Source organism: Saccostrea echinata, unplaced genomic scaffold (genome assembly GCF_033153115.1).
Source record: "Saccostrea echinata isolate AGI-Se365-2 ecotype Australia unplaced genomic scaffold, CSIRO_AGI_Sech_v1 ptg000029l, whole genome shotgun sequence".
Taxonomy (NCBI): domain Eukaryota; kingdom Metazoa; phylum Mollusca; class Bivalvia; order Ostreida; family Ostreidae; genus Saccostrea; species Saccostrea echinata.
In genome coordinates, this window is record NW_026889778.1 from 38,082,071 (window position 1) to 38,101,552 (window position 19,482).

The window sequence follows — 19,482 nt, forward strand, 5'->3', positions numbered from 1 at the left end:
ATCTATAAATTTATATATTGATTTAAATAACGACGACAATTGTAACTGTGGCGGACCTATGGGATTATGAAAACCCTTTGCCTTAAATAAACTTTCATGTTGTAAGTTTTTCTTAGTGTTGGTACTTCTTGCAATGAAAATGTTAGTGGCACCTGTGTGGTCCTCTTCAATAAAGGAGATGACGTATTTGTAAGAACAGCTGCAAATAATGGAGGTGGAATCGAAAGCGATGATCATGGGGTGACCGCGTTTGGTGGATTGCTTATCAAATAAAATAGGCACCAGTTGTGACACTGTAACTGAAACGATCACAGTACAATTCAAGAGAAAGTATTACTTTCAAAGGTCTTGGTTTTATTTCTTTGCAATATTTGAAAGTGTTTGAAAATACAGAGTAGATTAAAAGTATTATGTTTGGAGCTTCCTTCTCCAAAGAAGGACAAACATTTATCGGTCATTTCTCGATCATGACAAGGAGCACACGGCGGGTGTGACTGGTAGGAAGGGAATACTCACTCCTCCGTGGCACCTTTTCCCATCTCTGATTTTTGGAGGTCCTTGTTAGCTCTGCTCCCGATTTGTATTGTTTTAATGGACTTTTAGCTTGAATACTGTTCGTTATCTCCATATTTCATTTAGGGTGATAAAAAATTCAGGACAATTTAATAAATTGTGGAAAGTCGAATATTTTTTAGCCAATCATATGTGAACCTACAGGTCATACACTTTTTACTGGTGTTAGTCGTAATAATCTTTCAGAGCAAGAAATATTCACGTTCCATGAAAAGGATTTGATTCAAGATTTGTTTGAAACTTTGGAACTATATCATCTTAATTTAAATTACGATTATCACCGTGACAGTCAGATTTTGTTTAACTGATCATGACAAGGAGCACACGGCCGACTTAAACGGGTGCTTACACCTCTATGGCACCTGATTCCACTTCTAGTTTCAAAGGTGTGTGTTGACTGTGCTCGTAATTTGCATTTTTAATTGGACGTTTGAGAATGATCACTGTTCGTTATTTTCTCATTCCATCTGTAGTGTAAATGCATCAATTGACAAAAAGAAAAAGCAAAAAGGAAATGTGTGTTTGTAAGGATAAAATGTAAATACATATCAGGTAGCATTAAAAGAGAAAAGAAAGAACCATTCTTATATTTCTGGGCGTGACATTTGAGTGACCAAATTTATTTTGACTTTTGACAGATTAATAGATCATAACAATGCATACATGAATTGTATAATTTCATGTTGTAATTGTATTGCACTCTGGTTCTGGATCCAGCTCTGACATCGACAAAAATCGAAAACAAAATAATTATTTAATAATTAATATTCAGTGTAAAAGTTTGATTTTTCTTAGCGACCTGCAAAATTAAGATCAACGTGTAAATTAAGCGTACAAACTTTAAGTTTGCTCAAGGTCAAATAAAGTACCATACACCAGGATTTGATATAAAACATTTTTTTATTAAATACATTTCAAAGTCATACAACAAAAGCCCTATACAGTAAACATTAAATATTTACAGTCATGGTAGTAGTGTAAATCTTTGCCCTAGTCTGGGATAAAAAGGACAACTAACAGGAGATCAAAATATACATGATGCAATATTTATTATACATCTGTATCTAAAGAACCAAGTAAGGCAGTGAAACAAAAATAATGTAAATATATTTTTGTGCCCAAAATTTATATCTGACAATGACAAATAAAAAAAACTAAAATTGATTTGAATTAAATAAACCTATTTCAAAAAAAAAAAGAAAGAAAGAAAGAAAATATGTCGAAAAAAGTTTTGAAATATTTTTGAGCTTCATCTATGATATGCTTTTGAAGTATGATAAAAAAAAAATACCACTCACATATCTTTGTTATGATATTGAGGCTGGGAATTCATCAAATTTTGCAATAGCTCCATAAAAATATGAAATATTTTTTTTTTTAGCCATAGACTATTATTAGGTTGAGATGTTCCAGTAATAACTTGATATTTATAAAAAAAAAATAAAATAAAAAAAAAAATAAAAAAATAAAAAAACGAACAGTATTCAAGCTCAAAAGTTCATTCAAACAATGCAAATCAGTAGCAGAGCAAACACGGACCTCTAAACCATCAGAGGTGGAATCAGGTGCCATGGAGGAGTGAACATCCCCTGCCGACCGGTGCAATTTAATGCAATTATATGTTATCTTTAGACATTGTTCTTCTTTTCCAGGAGATCGAAATACTAATTGTCAGAAAAACTACCATGAAAATCCAGTTCTCTTTAGTATAAAAGAAAAAAGAACTTTAAATATATTTCTTATCTACTAAAACAGCTTTAGAAACAATCACTATGTGATAAGCACCAATAGTTTGATCAAATTGCTGTCATAAAACCATGGAATAATAGTTACAAATGGACTGCTCTCTGCAGACAAACAAATAAAATATAATAAAAAAGAAAAAAAGAAAGAAAAATTGCATTAAACAATTCATAAACAATTCAACTCACAGAAATGTATAAAAAAAAAAGTGGAAAGTTTATTTCAGAACCTTGTAAAACTTTAATTGGTTATTGTTTTAAAACTGAACAGTGTATTTCATAACTACAGTTCATCGTACAATAGATATCTACCCTTCATTGCCTTAAATAAAGTTATGGGCAACAAACAGAAGTACATCCTCGGGGACACACTCCAAAGGGCTCATGGTCTCTTTGCAATATTCCTTACAAGAGAGCGGCATCCTCCGACGAAGTTGACCACTTGGTGCTTAGACTCCTTTGTCGAGCGAGACTCACTTCGTCCATGTAATGATAGTTCGTACATCGCTCAAGATCAACTTGGGTGTCCCCTACCATCTTACCATTCCCCTTAATATCTAATAACTTTTCAATTTCTTCTCTCATTCGACTGAATGGAGGTCGCTGCATCGGATTCTCCTGCCAGCACATTCTCATAAGTCGATACCTTTTATAATGAATATCATTTATTAATTAATAATTCATTAAACGAGTATAAACTATTCTGGTGATATAACATTTTTTTGTACATTTTAAAGGAAACTTGAGAAAATTAAGTAAGATTTCGGTAAATGCAAAAACAAATAGTCTAAATAAAATGTTTGATAGTAGATAATAGCATCACTCAATAGGAAAATTTCTAAAGCCTTACAAATGGGGAGGACAATATTCTGGTCGTTGCAGTCGCCTTCCGGTTTTAATGTAAGTGCACACATCCCAGTTGTCCACTTCCGGGTAGGGGATAGCTCCTCTTGTCATTAACTCCCACAACAACACTCCATAAGACCACTTGATAAATAAATAGTACTTCATTATATTTCATATCTTTAGTTAATGCTAAGAATAAAAATAAAAGTTTACACAAACCATTCACTTTTTTCAACTTTATTTTTATTTATGAGCAAATCTTTTAGCCAATCGAATATGACGAGTTATTTTTTTTTTGTTCTTAAGCACAGGTACACTGGATACTTTCTTGCTATTAAAAGATATGTTGATGTAGATTAAGTATTGAAAACTTATATATGGATTATACAAAATGTTAGAGAAGGTTTTTTCTTGGTGATATTCTTCAATTGTTTTCTTTATAAACAAACATTTTACAAAACCAAATACAAAATGCATAAAACGCTATAAGCACGAATATCAACATACAACATCTGATTTTGCTGAGTATTTTCCCTGTTCCAAACTCTCAGGAGCCATCCATTTGACTGGCAGACGTTCTTTGTTTTCACTACTGTAATATTGTTTGGAATAAACATCCCGAGTAAGCCCAAAATCTGCAACTTTTACGATAAAATTGGAGTCCAGCCTATTCAGAAAGAAAATAATTATGTAAAAGTGGATTCACTTACTAGATAATGAACAAATCCTTTAAAACAACCTTAAGTCCGCCTGAAATATGGCTGAAATGTTGCCGGCTCGGCGTTAAACAATATCCATTAATCAATCAATCATTTTTAAGCTTTAAACATTTTCTTGTTAAACTCATAGCAATGAATATGAAATAATTCTCAGAATGACTTTATAAAGTTATTAAATGAAACACAAGTGATTGATATATTCATTGAAAATATTTTCCAATTGTCAAGGAGCATATTGAAGGCAAACACATAATAAACAGTATTTAAACTCCAGACTCCGTTGGCAAGAAAGGCTTTTGTATATCTCTGCCAAACTAGAAAATCCTATTAAATTTCAAAAAGACCCATACATGCAATTTCTTGCTGCTAAATCTCTATGGACAAACTTATTTTCAGCCATATACTCCATACCACGTGCTATATGAAGACCATAGGTTACCAGCATTTTTACAGTCGGCATCTGAAAATAGATTTTTATCTTTTTAATTTTTTGTAAAAAAAAAAAAAAAAAAATTAAACAGTCTCTTTAATTATCTATTATTTACCACTTTTTTCAACAGTTAGAAACTATAAAAGGACTTTCTGTATTATATATCATAAAAATGCCTGTATAAGTTTCTTTCTCAATTGACCTTTCAATTACATTATTATTTCAATTATCATTTTATACATTGATCACTTATCATAGGTGAATAACAAAGGGGAATGAATTATTTCAGTGGACTACGAATTGATTGATGCCTGCCCAGCACCAGAACAGTTGACCAAGTGGTCCATAATTTGAAAAATCTGATAAAAATACCTCTGCTTATTACAATTGCTTATTACAATTTTGTACTCTGTGTGCCTCCTAGACAACCAGAAACAGTGAAAATGATTTTCAAAGAATAGTGCTTTTTTCACTATAGATTCAACACAGCCCAACCCTGACACCAGAATCCCGTACCCAGGGGCACGGGCAATGAAATTAACAATTTTTGAAGAGGCACACTTGCACATTATAACTATGCACTTAGTTCGTTTGCATAGTACCCAGATGCAGAGAAGAGGATTTTCGAAGAATTTATGTATTTTCACTGATATAATCAATAGAGCCCCACCCTAGTTCCAGAGACCCTAGGCCCAGGGGCTGAGAAATTCACAATTTTGGAAGAGGCATCCTTGCTCATCATAACCATTCCTTGAATTTGCCTGCTAAAAACCCAAGGACGTAATTTATGCATTTTCAATATCTGATTTATCGAACACCGCCCTAACACCAGAACCCCTGATCCAGGGAAAATGAATTTCACGATTTCGGAAGAGGCACCCTTGCCCATTATAACCATGACCTTAATCCATCTGCTTAATACCCAGGGAGAGAACTAGACTTTCAAACCAATAATGCATTTTAATTATATTATCAATAAAAGCCCACCCCTAAAACTAGAATCCTTGACCAAGGGGCCTTCAAAATCATAATTTTGGTACAAGCACCCTTGCTCATGATAGCCTTGCACTTACTTTGTTTGCTTAGTACCTAGAAACAGAGAAAAAGAATTTTTAAAAAAATATGCATTTTCTCTATATATTTAACTGAGTCCCTCCCCCAAAACCAAGACCCCTGCCCTTAGGACCACAAATTTCACAACGTGCGCACCATATCTATGAACTTACATGTAGCTTATCTGCTGAATATCAATGAACATATTAAAGAAGAACACTTTTAAAGAATTAATGCATATTCACAATATAAACAATACAGCCCGGCCCTAAAACCAGAACCCATGACCCATAGGATACGAAATTTATAATTTTTTAAGAGGCACCCTTGCTCATCAAAATGCACTAACTTTGTTTGCTTAATACGCAGGATCAAAGAAGGAATTTTCAACAAAATAGTGCATTTTTAATGTATTATCAACAGAGCCTACCCCCACACCAGAACCCCTGACCTTGGCTACAAAGCTCAGGAATTTGGAAGAGACACCTTTGTTTTTCATAACCCTGCAGTCAGTTTATAAGCTAAAGATACAGGTGGAGAGAAGAATTTTTTTAAAAGAATTTTCGCATTTTCACTGTATGATTATTAGAGCTCCACCCTAACTCCAGAACCCCTGACTCTGGGATCATGAATTCACAGTTTTGGCAGAGATATTAATGCCTATCATGCTAAAAGTTTGATTTCTTGATGTTCAGGAGTGAAGAAGATTTTTAAAGATAGCATTAATTTAGATGGTTTTAGCCCAACCCCTCAGGCCCAAGGGGAGCAGGGACCACGGATTCCTAATGATGCTTTTTGCCAAAATTGGTTGAGAATTCAAGAGAAGAAACTGAAAATGTTCAAAAGTTTACGACCTTTAAGCACGATGGACGACCGACGACGACAGACAAAAACAGATAGGATTAGATCACCTGATTGGCTTAGATGACCTAAAAATCATGTTAAAGAGGAAAAGTGCCTGAAGTTGTAATTTATAGAGTTTTATTTCATGTGGCCCAAAATACACATCCATCACTGATCGAAAACGTTCAGAACTTTTATACCAGTGAGGTTTTAGTTTTTCTAAAAAATAGCAAAACATAAAGGTAATTCAAAATTAAAGGAAAAAAGCCGAATGCTGGTTTAGGTGGGTAGTACTGTGAAATACATGTATTACGACCGAGCTCTTAAACCTTAATAAGTGGTGGTTAGTTTTTTTTGGGTTTTTTTTTTTTTTTTTTTTTTTTTTTTTTGGTTGTTTTTTTTTGTGTTTGTTTGTTTGTTTTTTTTGGACGCCTCCAGATAATATTTATAGGGCGAGATAACATACTTAATTGTCTTTAACATTGCTCTTAAGATCACAATTCAAAGAGCTAGGTTCACTTTATGCATAAAATGGCCCTGTAGGTATACCAAATTATTGACTAATACCCCGTGTACCATTTTCAACATTAATATAAAGTAGAGACCTAGTGCTTTCAGTTTATAAACTAGAATTTCCTTTGAAGAGTCCAGGCATTGAAAAACAGGTTGTGTGAAATTGCAATGTTATTGAATTTTGCAGAAAACAGGTGTTTTTGAGAACCTTCAGCAAAGAATTAAAATATGAGCACACCCCTCGATCCAAAAATTAAAATATGTTTTAAAATCTTCATTAACAGTTCTTTTATAATATAGTTACACATTTTGGATCGGAGGTTGTGCTGTATACGAAATGTTGAAAAATGGCATCACATTTTGGCCATTTTTGAAGAAATATTCAGGACATGTGAATAATGACGCAATTCATGACGTCATAATGCATTGACTAGAAAGAAAATTACGTTATTTTCAGTAGATATTCATTTACCAAGTGTTCAAGTATTATTTATTGCCTTGTTGACTAATACTATACAGTTTTGAATTTTCAGAAATTCACAAGGCCAAAAAAGGCCCAAAGTGGCTCTTGCTCTTTGAATACGATGTTAGGGGAATATCAATCTAAAAGTTTTCAAGAGCAGATATCTGTTCAGAGTTTATTCTAGAGATTCTAACGTTGTAACGACAATTTGATGTTTCAGATACATGTATATAATGCTATTTCTATTTACAATTTATTAAACATTTTCAAGATCCCTTAAATGGCACTGAATCATAAAACTTGCTATATATTAATGGATAACTTACATTATTTTCATTCCTTATGTAAGACAATAGGGATCCATTTTGCATAAATGGTAGAATGACCATTGGGAACTCCCCCTTGTCCAGAGTTATTCCTATTAACGTAAGGACATTCGGATGGTTGAAATCCTTCATGATCAATGCTTCATTTAAGAACGCCGTCACATCTGCATCGCTGGATCCTTCCAAATAACATGAAAAAAAAACAACATATTTTTAATACGACTTAATTACTCGCAAAAATATATTGATGTAAATTACTACAGGTGCAAAATAAAATTTCAATGACTAGAAATACTGAGGAAATGTTATACAACATTGACAAATACAGTAATTTCAAAACTTTGGGAGAACTTGATTTTATATTAAACAGGTATGGGCGATTTCCATAAATGGAAGCCAATGTCATTAACCGTTAATTACTATAAATACTCAAAATATACATTACGCTCATCCTTCTTAACAACATTACGGCATTTAGCCTATCCCACAAGAAAATACATGTAAATAAAAATTGTGGTTTAAAATAGTTTCATTCAAAAGATTTTTTCAGAACAAAACTTTTTTAAACTTCATGCATATTTAGAATTAATACACCATATTTAACAATTCTTCTGTGAAGAAACCTGACCTGAAAGCTTAGAATATTCTCTAAAGATGATTTTAATCTAAACTATGATGGTACAATTTTAAAAACTTTAACCCGTAATTGAAAATATGATGCATGTATAGATACGATAGACTTTCTTGTTTCAGAGTCTGGAGTGACAATGTTTTAGCAGTTATTTTCTGCCTAAACTGAATCACCCTTTTCTTGTGGGGCAAAATTACTCTATACATTATGTCGACGAAAAGCATATGTCTTCATTCTTTGTTCCTGAGTTTAACGCCATTTACATTTGCCCGTTTTCAGTGAGCATGTAGAATACATTCGGCACACATGAAATTCATACATTAACATGGACAGGTTTTGTTTTCAAAATAAAATCCCAAGTCTATGCATACAGATCTTCAAGTATACGCATAAAACATATTGAATGACTAAAATCGGACGGCTCAGCAAGAAATTTTATTTGCCATTGATGAAATTATAGAATGTACCGTATACTGTATATACATGTATTTGTAATTGACACATTTGTGGTGGTACATGTATGTTATATGGTATTCCTTGGTAAAATATGGCATTTATTACAGGCATTGATATTTTATTTTTTCTGAGATGAAAATGTTACGTTGAAGCAGCATTTCTTAGCCACTTTTCAAACAAAGTACATATTCAAATGTTCTTTTGTGTAAAATCAAGGGTTGCACAGTTCTGACATACATGTGAACACAATTTCAATGTCACTTTGCCCTGACCTGAGTTTCTGGACGATGAATGATCTTGAGCTGAAATGCATCACGATTAACCACGCACGAATTTAAGCTTTGATTTGTTTCACAAATGGAATTTTCTTTTAGTCGTTGTAAAGATGGAAAAGGCAATGGGGAAAAAGCAGGTGTGGGAGACATAATGAGTTCAAAATATTAAGGGCATGCGCAACGTACATATACTCTGCAATGTATCTTTTCCACTGATATATTTTTCAAATTATTCTTCATTTAAAATCAAAATACCATCAGATGTCCTTCCACAAAATATCAGCATACATTACCAGGAGTTTTGAATAGATATCAAATGATGAAAATTATTGCGTTCTTATTAAGAGAAATTAACACTTATCAAAATATAGTTTTGCCAGTATTTCCTATACATTTGATTACGAGAAGGTGTAAAGCATTACAATACATTATAAAATCGCAAAAAGGTCCTCTACGTATTGTAGCTCTTAAATCATAGACAATAAGAAAATTAATTTCAAAACTACGTTGCGTATGTCCTTAACAGGAATATATTGATGATAATATGATAATGGATTTGAATTCAAGATTTAATATTCTTCCAGCATGTTGTAAATCTTAAGAAAAGCATAATCAGTCATGTAAGTATTGGTTTAATAACATTCAACAATCTTATCGATGAATTAAGTAGTTCGTACTTATGATTGTCTTCACAGCAACAGTAAGCTCAAGATGTTCTTCTGGTCTCCTAAGAAAAGCTTTATATACACAACCAAAGTTCCCTAAAAAAAAATACAACGTAATTAAAATGAAAGAACGTCAGAATATGCATGAGACACTGTCAACATGCTAATATCTTAAGTTTCATCTGAAATAGTCAGACCTTATGAAGAAATTAATCTGAATCATTATTAAGTTTTGAAAAATGCAATGTCACTTCTGTGAATCATGAGGTACTTATATATGAGTAGATACAGCACTTATACAAGGATTGATAAGAGGTAAACATGACAATTGACGTTACCTCGCCCTAAGTTACCGCAGTTACGGTCAAATCTTAAGTTATCTCCATCTATCAGGAGGTTTTGTTTTTCGAGCACTTGAACCGTGACACAGAAATCACTGTCCAGTTCATCAAACGATCGTTTTTCTATAATCATGCCATCCAGATCTCGGACATAATCTACAAAAGACATAATAAAAATTGTGAGATTGTGCTGTTGAAATACAACTGAACTAGCTAAATATATGTCAAAATTATATAAGTATTGCTAGTAGGTTATGATTCCCGAATTCCAGGATGATTTAAACACTTGTATTATTTCCGTAGTATGGAGTCATTTAAAAGGGGTAGCAATTGCTATGAGTTCATCCCTATGACCGAAAATTATTCCCAACAGGAAAAATATACTTTGTTCCAATGACAAAGATCTTCTCCAAATTGCTTATTTACCATTTGAATTTTAAAGCAATTTCATTGTAAAATCCTGATGAACTATACTCTTTTTTTCGGAAAGTCTATGCTTTTTGCAAAGTAATATTTATAAATGCATGACTTGAAGAAAAATATCCATTTTGTGTACTGTAAACCACAGTTTGTTTTTAAAAAATTATTATTGATTTATTACATTGCTATTTCAGTTGTTCTGCTTCTAAACATAATGACCGTGACCTCTACATTACAGCTTATGTTTCTTAAGGATAAAAAAAAAGTTTAGACAGATTTCTTCAATTACTTAAAAAATATGCTTGTACTTTTCTATATATGTACCATTTAGTCTGGCACTCGTGCTGCTCTCAGGGTCTGGATCCGGAAGTAATCTTCGGGACACTGGAGCAGTGTGATTCTCAGCTTGGAAAACCACGGAGGACTCGTGATGAAGAATCTTTCGTTTAAATGGTCCTATTCTATTAACCTTCATACATATGGCACAAATTATTAGAAGAACTATAAAAAAGCTGATCAAGGAAATAGGTATGACTGTCTTATTGCCAGCTAGGTGTAATTTTACTTGGTGCTTTAGAGTCATATCCCCGAGTAAGAGTCTGAGATTTCCGATTGATACCTGCCGAAACGAAGGATACAGTATTACGACTATAAAAGATTATTTTTGTTTCAAGTAATTATTCATTATATGATATTGTTATAATTTTGCATATTAAAACTTTCATGTATTTTGGGAGGTAGCATTAATAATGTAAATATTCATCAGTACTGTATATTCATAAGCACGGTGATTTGTCTATTTTATCAGTTACCTCCACTTTAAATGCCATGTCTCTTTCTAGAATGTTGTATCGTTCAATTGCTGTCGTTAGATCACATTTTAATAAGGAAGACTGGACATCAATCACTGGACATTCTATTTCATCTAAGGTAACAACTATATCCTCAGGCCGTAAACCATCAAGGTTTCTTCCCTGAAACAAGTTATTCCAGGTTTAAGTTTCATATCAAAAGTAATAATAAATGGAAATTCATAATTTTTGTCTAAAAGTCTTAAGATTATTTAGCTTAAATATCGAGGATATTTTGGAAATCCTCCATGATATGTGTGATGAAATACATACACAGAACCTGATACATGTAAAAGATATTATAGTTATTATAGTTTACTATGCCTGACTACAGTTAATCAAGTGTTCAAACTTATTGCTATACTGTAATACTATAGTCTCATAGTGACCACTATATAGTGTCAATAACTATCAATGTATTAAATAAAAGTGTCAAAGATATGCTAAATCAAAGTGTCAAATTTATCACGATTGTAAATCAAAGTTTTAAGACTGATAACTATATTCACAATTGTAAATCAAAGTTTTAGAAGTGATAACTATATTCGAAGTTTAATTCAAAGTTTGAATTTTTTTCACAACATAGGTATCATAGGCTTTAACCCGACGTCAAAACAGCGAAATTGAGGCTATTCGCGAGCTTGAGGATTGTGCAAAGATTATTAACAACTGGATGAACGCTAATTAACTTAAAATGAATGCATCAAAAACAGAATTTATTCTATTTGAGAGTAAAAAACAACCAAAAAAATGTGCTACAAAAGTGATCAACATTAATGAAAATGAAATAAAACCCGTCAAACGTATACGATACTTGGGTGCATTTTTGAATGAAAATCTTAATTTCAAAGAACATGTAAATAGGAAATGTCGCACAGCAATGTTTAATTATCTAAGGATCAAAAACATTCGTAAATATATAACAAAGGAGGCTACGGGAATTTTGGTTCTATCATTACTTATTTCACATTTAGGCTATTGCAATGTTATTTTATTCGGTACAGCACAATACGAAATTAATAAAATGCAACGAATTCAAAACATGTGTGCCAAATTGGTTTTAAATCGCAGGAAATTTGACAGTTCAAAAGAATCTCTATTTGATCTCCACTGGCTTCCAATCAAAACTAGAATATCATTCAAGATTCTGACATTCATGTATAATTGTTCAGTGGGTCAAGCACCGGAATATTTAATTGAACTTCTGTCAAAACAAACTTCAAATCAAAAATTGCGCTCTTCCCGAAATTCCGAAAGCTGATACATAGTCCCATTTAATAAAAGAAAAACTTTCGGCGACAGGAGTTTTAGTACCATCGGACCAAAATTGTGGAATGAACTGCCTTTGTATATCAAACAATCAAAATCTATTGATGATTTCAAAAACAACTTAAAAAATTACTTCTTTAGGGACTTTGATGCTTTATTTTAATGATTACTCTCCATGTATATTTGTATATAATATGTTAATATTTTTTACAGCTTTACTGTACAACGCCATTGAATACATTTGTGTAAAAATAGGCGTTTAATCAAATAAATCAGTCTCAGTTTCAGTATGAAGTTTTGCAGACTTTCTGCTTTTAACAAAGATATCTGTTGAGTCTTGTACTTCGAATAATTCCATGCACTTTGCATGCAATACATATTATTTTGAATATGAATTTTACTTTGATACTTTTTTAAAATCTAATGTCTTTCAATACTCTACATTGTACAGTGTCAAAGTTATCACTTTAATTAGCTTAGTAAAATAAAGTTAACTATTGTTAGGTTATGCTTTTACTAATAATCAATTTATATCATTAATTTGGACATTAAAGAACTGATTAGAAATTGAGTTTCTACCAATAAATATTTTATTCGGAATCTAATCTGTCTATTTAATCACTCTTAATTAAAATTGATAAATGGAAAGAAAACTATAATGTTAATATATAGATATTACCTTTAGCTCCAGGCGAGTATCATGTAACACTTCTTTAGAAAGAGAGGTTCTGAGGGTGTTAAAATGAGGATCTTGGTAAACTTTCCAATGCACGGGTTTCTGATTATTCCAGGACTTCCAATAGAAGGCATCGTCTTCCAGAAGTAAAACAACTTGTGCTCGCCTCACTTCGGATATATTTGACAAGTTTGGCGTCTTACATATTATTTCAGTTCCATTAATTTGAGTGCAATTCTGGAAAAAAAATATCGCTCGCTTAGAAAAAGAAGCTTAATATATTATTGGTTCAAACTTGATGAGTTTTCTGAATTTGATGTTGAAATTTTTACAGTTTAAATAAACTTTCTAGCAGTAAAATAAAAATTTCTGGAAGGACAGGGTGCAAACTCAGAAACAAATTTTATTAATCCTAAGAAAAAAAGAAGAATGACATGAATGTCATCTTAGCGGAAGTTGCATAGCCCATTCATTCCCATAATGCCGAGAGTGTTTAAGATAGGCAGCCAAAGCTTGGACATTAATTGTCAGAAAATTAAGTAAAACATTGTGTTACATAGCACACTTAAACATGTACAAATACAACAAACAAATGAAATCTGCAGAATATAATTCGTCAAAAATGCTCTAAGACGTGCCTTGATATTTGCACTAGCAGATGCACATTTTTTTCTCATTCATTATTAATAATTATTAGAAATTATTAAAAAACAGGAAAAAAGAAATGATATTTTTAGTTTAATACTCCAATGAAACTATCAAGGTAATGAAATATTAAAAAGAAAAGTATTCAATTTATTCTTTTACCATATCTTTGATGTATGTGGAATTAATTATGGTACGGAACACATATGAGTGTACAGAACCAAAATGACGTCCTGATATTTTGAACCTCAACCCACCACTACAAGAAAGTGATGCAAAAATCTAAAAACTGAATAAAAATTATGAAATATTTTGAGGTATTACTTTTATTTTTTAAAAAATCAAATAAAAAATTTACATCACTCAGTACGAATTTCATAAAATATTTCCTCCAAAGCTAAGTAGCTTTATAATTATAATATATATTACACTATATTAATTGGCTTTGTTTTGCACAGAATCTTGTGTATGCATAAAAAAAAAAATAGTGTTTTTTAAAAGAAAAAAACAGCAACGAAGAAAAGCTATACAGTGTCTTCTCAAACAAACATGCAAACACTACCTTTGCTTTTTAAACAAATCTAATACCTTTTAAACGAATAGATGAACTTCATCGGTTGAAGAAAATTTTAACCTTCATGAAGCATGATGAAATACTAATTGTCATACTAGTAACATTCAATAACTAAAGATCTTTGTATAATTTGAATCATATTTGCCAACTATCTTACCTTTTCATTGTACTTGTTCGTGAAATATTTTGAACAACAGGGTTTGGTTTGTAGCAGAATGTTTTATTCCAAAATTTGAAATTGTCTATTTCAATCACGAAATCATCACAATATGGACATTGCTTAATGGGTTTAAAGCCTTCACTTCCAGACCGAACTATCAGACATTCATTTATTTTACAAAGAATGCTAGAGGAATTTATCCTAAAATAAAATATTTTTCATAGATCACACAATAATCATATCAAAAACTTCAATTCAATGCATCTAATAATTAAAATAAAATAATATTAAATGAAAAAAGACAATTGACACCTAAAGCGAAAAGTTACCTTATCATTTTACACATTGACAGAGAAGTTTTTGATCCAATATCCAGATTTTCACCGGTGATGGTAACAATGGTATTTCCATGTCGTGGACCAAATGTGGGACTCACTGACATCACAATCGGGACCTATGTATATTCATTATTGCACATGTAGTTAACACGTTTCTGCTGTAAATTGTCTTTCTTTGAGCAGATTCGGGAAATTTTACAAACGATTTCTTAATATCATTATATCATGATCTATAGTTAGATGATTTCAGATTTTTGATCGATACTGTAATCGGTTCAGATCATATGACAAATATATATTGGAATTTAATTTTTTTATCAAGAATCTCAAGAGAAATGCTTATGTACCTTGAATGAGAAATTATAAATGCCAATTTCTGAATCTCCCTTAATTTTATATCCATGTGTTGAATTCTGAGGATATGTTTTTACAATGACCACATCAGTAAAATTTTTGGACATCGGGAGGACACACTGAATGCTAGAAACCCAAAAGGAATAATAGCGTAACATGTACATTAGCATAGATACAAGTCTTAAAATGCTCCTTAGAGTGACATATAGTCCTTAGAGTTATAACATCTTGCCCTGCATATAAATTAAAAGTATATGCTAATAATTCAGAGAGACTTTGTTGATGATATTTTATAATCGAGCCATACGATAAAGGATTTAGAGTTTTTGTTTCTGAAATATTTTTTCCTTCTTACAATAACTGATCCTAAAAATATATTCGACCTTTCTAATTGAAAATAAAATATGCTTACTTCGTATCATTCCAAGTGACATTTTCACATTTTGTTTTCCCCACAGATATTGAGGGAGGATTTAGATTCGAGGATCCAAAATTCCTTCCCTTTAAGGTAAGAACTGTCCCACCTTCTGTTGGTCCACTGGTAGGAAATACCTGGTATTAAACAAGCAAACATAATATGTAACACTTTGCAATAGACATTGGATGTTAATATCGAAAAAAAATACTTAAAAATGTTACATGTAGCTATAGGAAGCATATGCTAAAACATTTCTTAGACTGCAAATTTTAAAAGTACTCAGAAGTTTCAACTATCACAGCTAGAAAAACGAATGCCTAAAACTTGTTTTCCCCCTGTTTTCAACTCTAGATTGCAAAGAGTTCATGCAGATCAGAGATCAGTATTTACCTCGTGTATAAATGGCGGGCAACTATCATTGTACCATGTGGACTTACACAGGTCTTTCTTCAGACAGACATCTTTGCACCAACCACATCCTAAAGGATCACCACTCAAAACACAAGCTCCACAAGTTGTATGGATTTGACAGGAATCAAGAGGAAATTTGGAAACCTAGTTCATAAAATTAATTCAAAAATTGTTTAAATTAAAGCTTAAATCATTTACAAGGGTTATTCTGAAATATTTCATAAATTGTATAATACTGAATGACCAAATTAATTCATATTTGCACAACGTTATGAAATGAATTCTTCGATATTTTTGCATAGTACTATTTTGAGGCTACAATATTGTATGCATATGGCAAATGACATTCAAAGGATGTTATGCATTTGTGGTTGGCGCCAAGCATTTTTTTTTTTTCATTTTTAAAAATAACATTTTCAGAGAAGTTTTGTATATTTTCAGATTATACGAAACTATAGTGTGCCAAATTCACATCGATGAAAACATCTTGGCAAAGCATAACTTATTCCTACTTTTAACTAAATATACTGACAACCAATAAAAAGACAACAAAGCAGTAATAAATTAAGTGCATACGATGTTTCCTACTTCTACTGAAATCACTACACACACTCTTATAAAAGGTGAACGCAATAATATAAAATCGTAGCGAGCCAATTTTTAGAGATGCGTTACAGCAATATTTCAGAATTTCTTTTTTTCTCACGCACCTTATTACCATACAGAATGTAGGCGTACTTTCCTTCCTCAACAATCTCTACATCAGGTTCTATTTTTACACTTCTATTTTTTGTGAGATCAAATTCGACGTAGACCCGAGACCCAGTAGGTGAAGTACTGCCTACCTGAAGGATAACAATATTTTATTTATCAAGAAAATATCAAAGTATATCCATATGTACATGAAGGTATGAAACATATATAGAAGTTAGAGTTTTCAATGGATGCTATGAATCAGATAAGACACATAGATATAAAAGAAAAGTAATTTCAAATATGTTTGTATGTGATATACTGTAAAGTGATTAATTTTCATCGGGCCATTATTTGTAAAAAATACTTTCGCTAAATATAGATATCTTGCCCCCCCCCCTTTTTTTTTTAAATCAGATCATGTAATCTGCAAGGCAAAAGATGTTATCGTTTATTATATTATTTAAAGATAATGTTTTTTAAAAGAAAGTAAAAACAAAATACTTTTAAAAGAAACCCATCGTTTGTTCCAATCCATACTAAAGGATTTTGATATTCTGTCATTCCATTTGAGAAAACACTCGTAAATAACTTCTTCTCATGTCTATAAATCTCGGCTTGACTTCCAGGTATGGGTGCTATACTTTCAATTCCATATAGAGAGCGTAGTTTACCATTTGTACAAATTCTCCCTGCCGGAATCTGAAACATGAACATAAGTAATTGTAAGATATTAAAAATATGTCACTTTGTCATCAACTAACTGGAAACATTTTTATAAATCAAAGTTTATAGTTTGTAATTCTATAACATCAATGTAATAAATATTAAAGGAGTTATAAAATGAATTATTGATAATGCTTTAAATAAGATTTTAACTCACATCTGAATCCTTGTTGCATCTTCTATGCTCACAGTTATTCCAACGAGGAGGAGTATATCCACTCTTCTTAATATTTGAATAACAACTGATATGCGTAAACGTAAACATTTTATTGATTTCCTGGATGTCCAACATACACACAACAGACGATGGGAGGGCTTCAAGAGAATGGCTTCCCGTTCCAAAAGCCACATACAAAGTCCCATTAGTCAAATAATATGCAGCAGTAGCAATGTTATGTTGATTACAGGACAATATTCTTTCACTAAATGAACCCATGTAATCGTCGTTTTTGCAAATTCGAGATAGTTTGGTTTCATAATAGTTTCTAGAATCTTCCATTCTTATTTTTAGATAGATTGAATAAACAAACTCTTCATCTTGGAATCCATAAATAAATTTTAGATTCGATTTTCGTCGTTCTTGGTCACAAAGTTTCATTTTAGAGTACACGGATTCGTCCAAAAATTCCTCGTTATATAACTTTTTGAAGGAAAATTCACTTTCCACTGAATTCCCTCCATCCCAACTTGTTCCAATAAAGTAGATCCAAGTCTGTTCTTTTTGTATCGGAACAAGTATGGAACCTTTTCTACTGTCTATATAGTTTGCTTTCTTATCAGATAATGGCGATATCTCTTTTCCAGACAGTAAATTACAACTTTTATGTTCCAGTGATCCACACATCAGTGTTTTCTTTATTTCTGGTAAATACTCTAAAACCTCCACTATATCATCCGGAGCTGTTGCATTTCCACAAATACTGATTTGATTTTGCACACAATACTTTCTTCTAAAAGAAATGCTAGACGCATTTTCGAATTTTGAATTAAATCGTAAAAGAGCGTTTTTTCCTCCAACATAAATTTCCCCAGTGTTTCGATGAATGGCGATTTTTCGAAGGTCTGAAGTTGAATCATCCGTTTTTCTTGTTGTGTAAAATGATGTGGCAATTTTAAAGTTGATTAGTATAAGAAAAACAATTGCGTAGTTCTTCATATAAAACATTCTTGCGATATCTAAATAAACAACATATATATGGATGACAGCCACAGTCAATTTTAAATTCTAAAATATACTTTAAGACAGGAATTATGGCATTTAAAGTACACAAAATTGTCTTGGAATGGAAACTAAAAAAACATATGACTAGTTTCACATGATTTTTTCAGTCAATAAATCTATTGTAAATGTCTCCATTGTATGAAAATGTGCATACAAAATAAACCCTTGAAACATATGACGGTAATGAAATCATACTAGTTAAAATAACTTCACTAATAAACAATTAATTAAAACGTTTATTAAGTTTACCGCATTGTAAAAAAAAATTTTATAAGGTTCCAAAAATATACTTGCTCAATGAATTAAGGCTTTTTATCATAGAGCAAAATAAGAATCAATGATATTAAATTATTTGTGAAAAAATCAGGTAACTCGCTTGACCAAACACTTAAAAGACCAATACTCATGAGGAAAAAGTAGATTGACCTTTGTTCCAATAAAAATGGAATAGTCATTCTAACAGAACTGACGTCACTATGGATTTATTTTCCAAGAACAAAATTTGGGTTTATTTAGCAATTCAACAGATATAAGGTTTAGATGCTTTCATATCATCCGTCTGAATCAGAGAGCATAGAAAATCAGTTCGAAATGAATAAAGAAAACCAGCATTAGTATAAAAGTCCCGGGACCGTACCAAAACTGTCAAAATGAACAATATTTTGTATGTGTAACTGTTATCAGGCTTTCTAAATGGTAAGAAGAATTGGAAAGACAAGAAAATGCTGATTGCCATAAAGACCTGTTCGGTAGTCACTTGATCGACCAATATAAGGTTGTACACATTCGTCCCGGCATGTTTCAAAATATGTCCTAAGCAGTTATTTTTTGAGTCTTCTTTTTTTTTAA

General features: G+C 31.7%; 1 protein-coding gene across 1 annotated transcript; it reads right to left on the reverse strand.

The window, feature by feature from the left end:
* Positions 1-1,454: 1,454 nt before the first annotated feature.
* LOC133195900 (hepatocyte growth factor receptor-like) lies at positions 1,455-18,591 on the reverse strand. Its single transcript, XM_061331878.1, has 19 exons — positions 17,569-18,591; positions 17,190-17,387; positions 16,703-16,837; positions 15,972-16,136; positions 15,576-15,715; positions 15,157-15,289; positions 14,801-14,925; positions 14,469-14,672; positions 13,900-13,996; positions 13,096-13,329; positions 11,109-11,270; positions 10,621-10,915; positions 9,874-10,032; positions 9,548-9,631; positions 7,509-7,687; positions 4,231-4,340; positions 3,669-3,828; positions 3,166-3,302; positions 1,455-2,961 (listed from the first exon to the last, which is right to left on the reverse strand). Exons 1-19 carry the CDS (start codon positions 18,574-18,576, stop codon positions 2,721-2,723), a joined length of 3,966 nt encoding a protein of 1,321 aa, XP_061187862.1. The 5' UTR covers positions 18,577-18,591; the 3' UTR covers positions 1,455-2,720.
* Between the last annotated feature and the right edge of the window lie 891 nt (positions 18,592-19,482).

Bases quoted from the DNA above. Each gene is read 5' to 3' on its own strand.
- LOC133195900 (XM_061331878.1), bottom strand. From the start codon at position 18,576: ATGTTTTATATGAAGAACTACGCAATTGTTTTTCTTATACTAATCAAC. The intron at 15,290-15,575 runs GTAAGCATATTT...TTGGGTTTCTAG, and splicing joins GTCACTTGGAATGATACGAA to CATTCAGTGTGTCCTCCCGA. The intron at 3,829-4,230 runs GTATGGGTCTTT...CTTTCTGAATAG, and splicing joins TTAGCAGCAAGAAATTGCAT to GCTGGACTCCAATTTTATCG.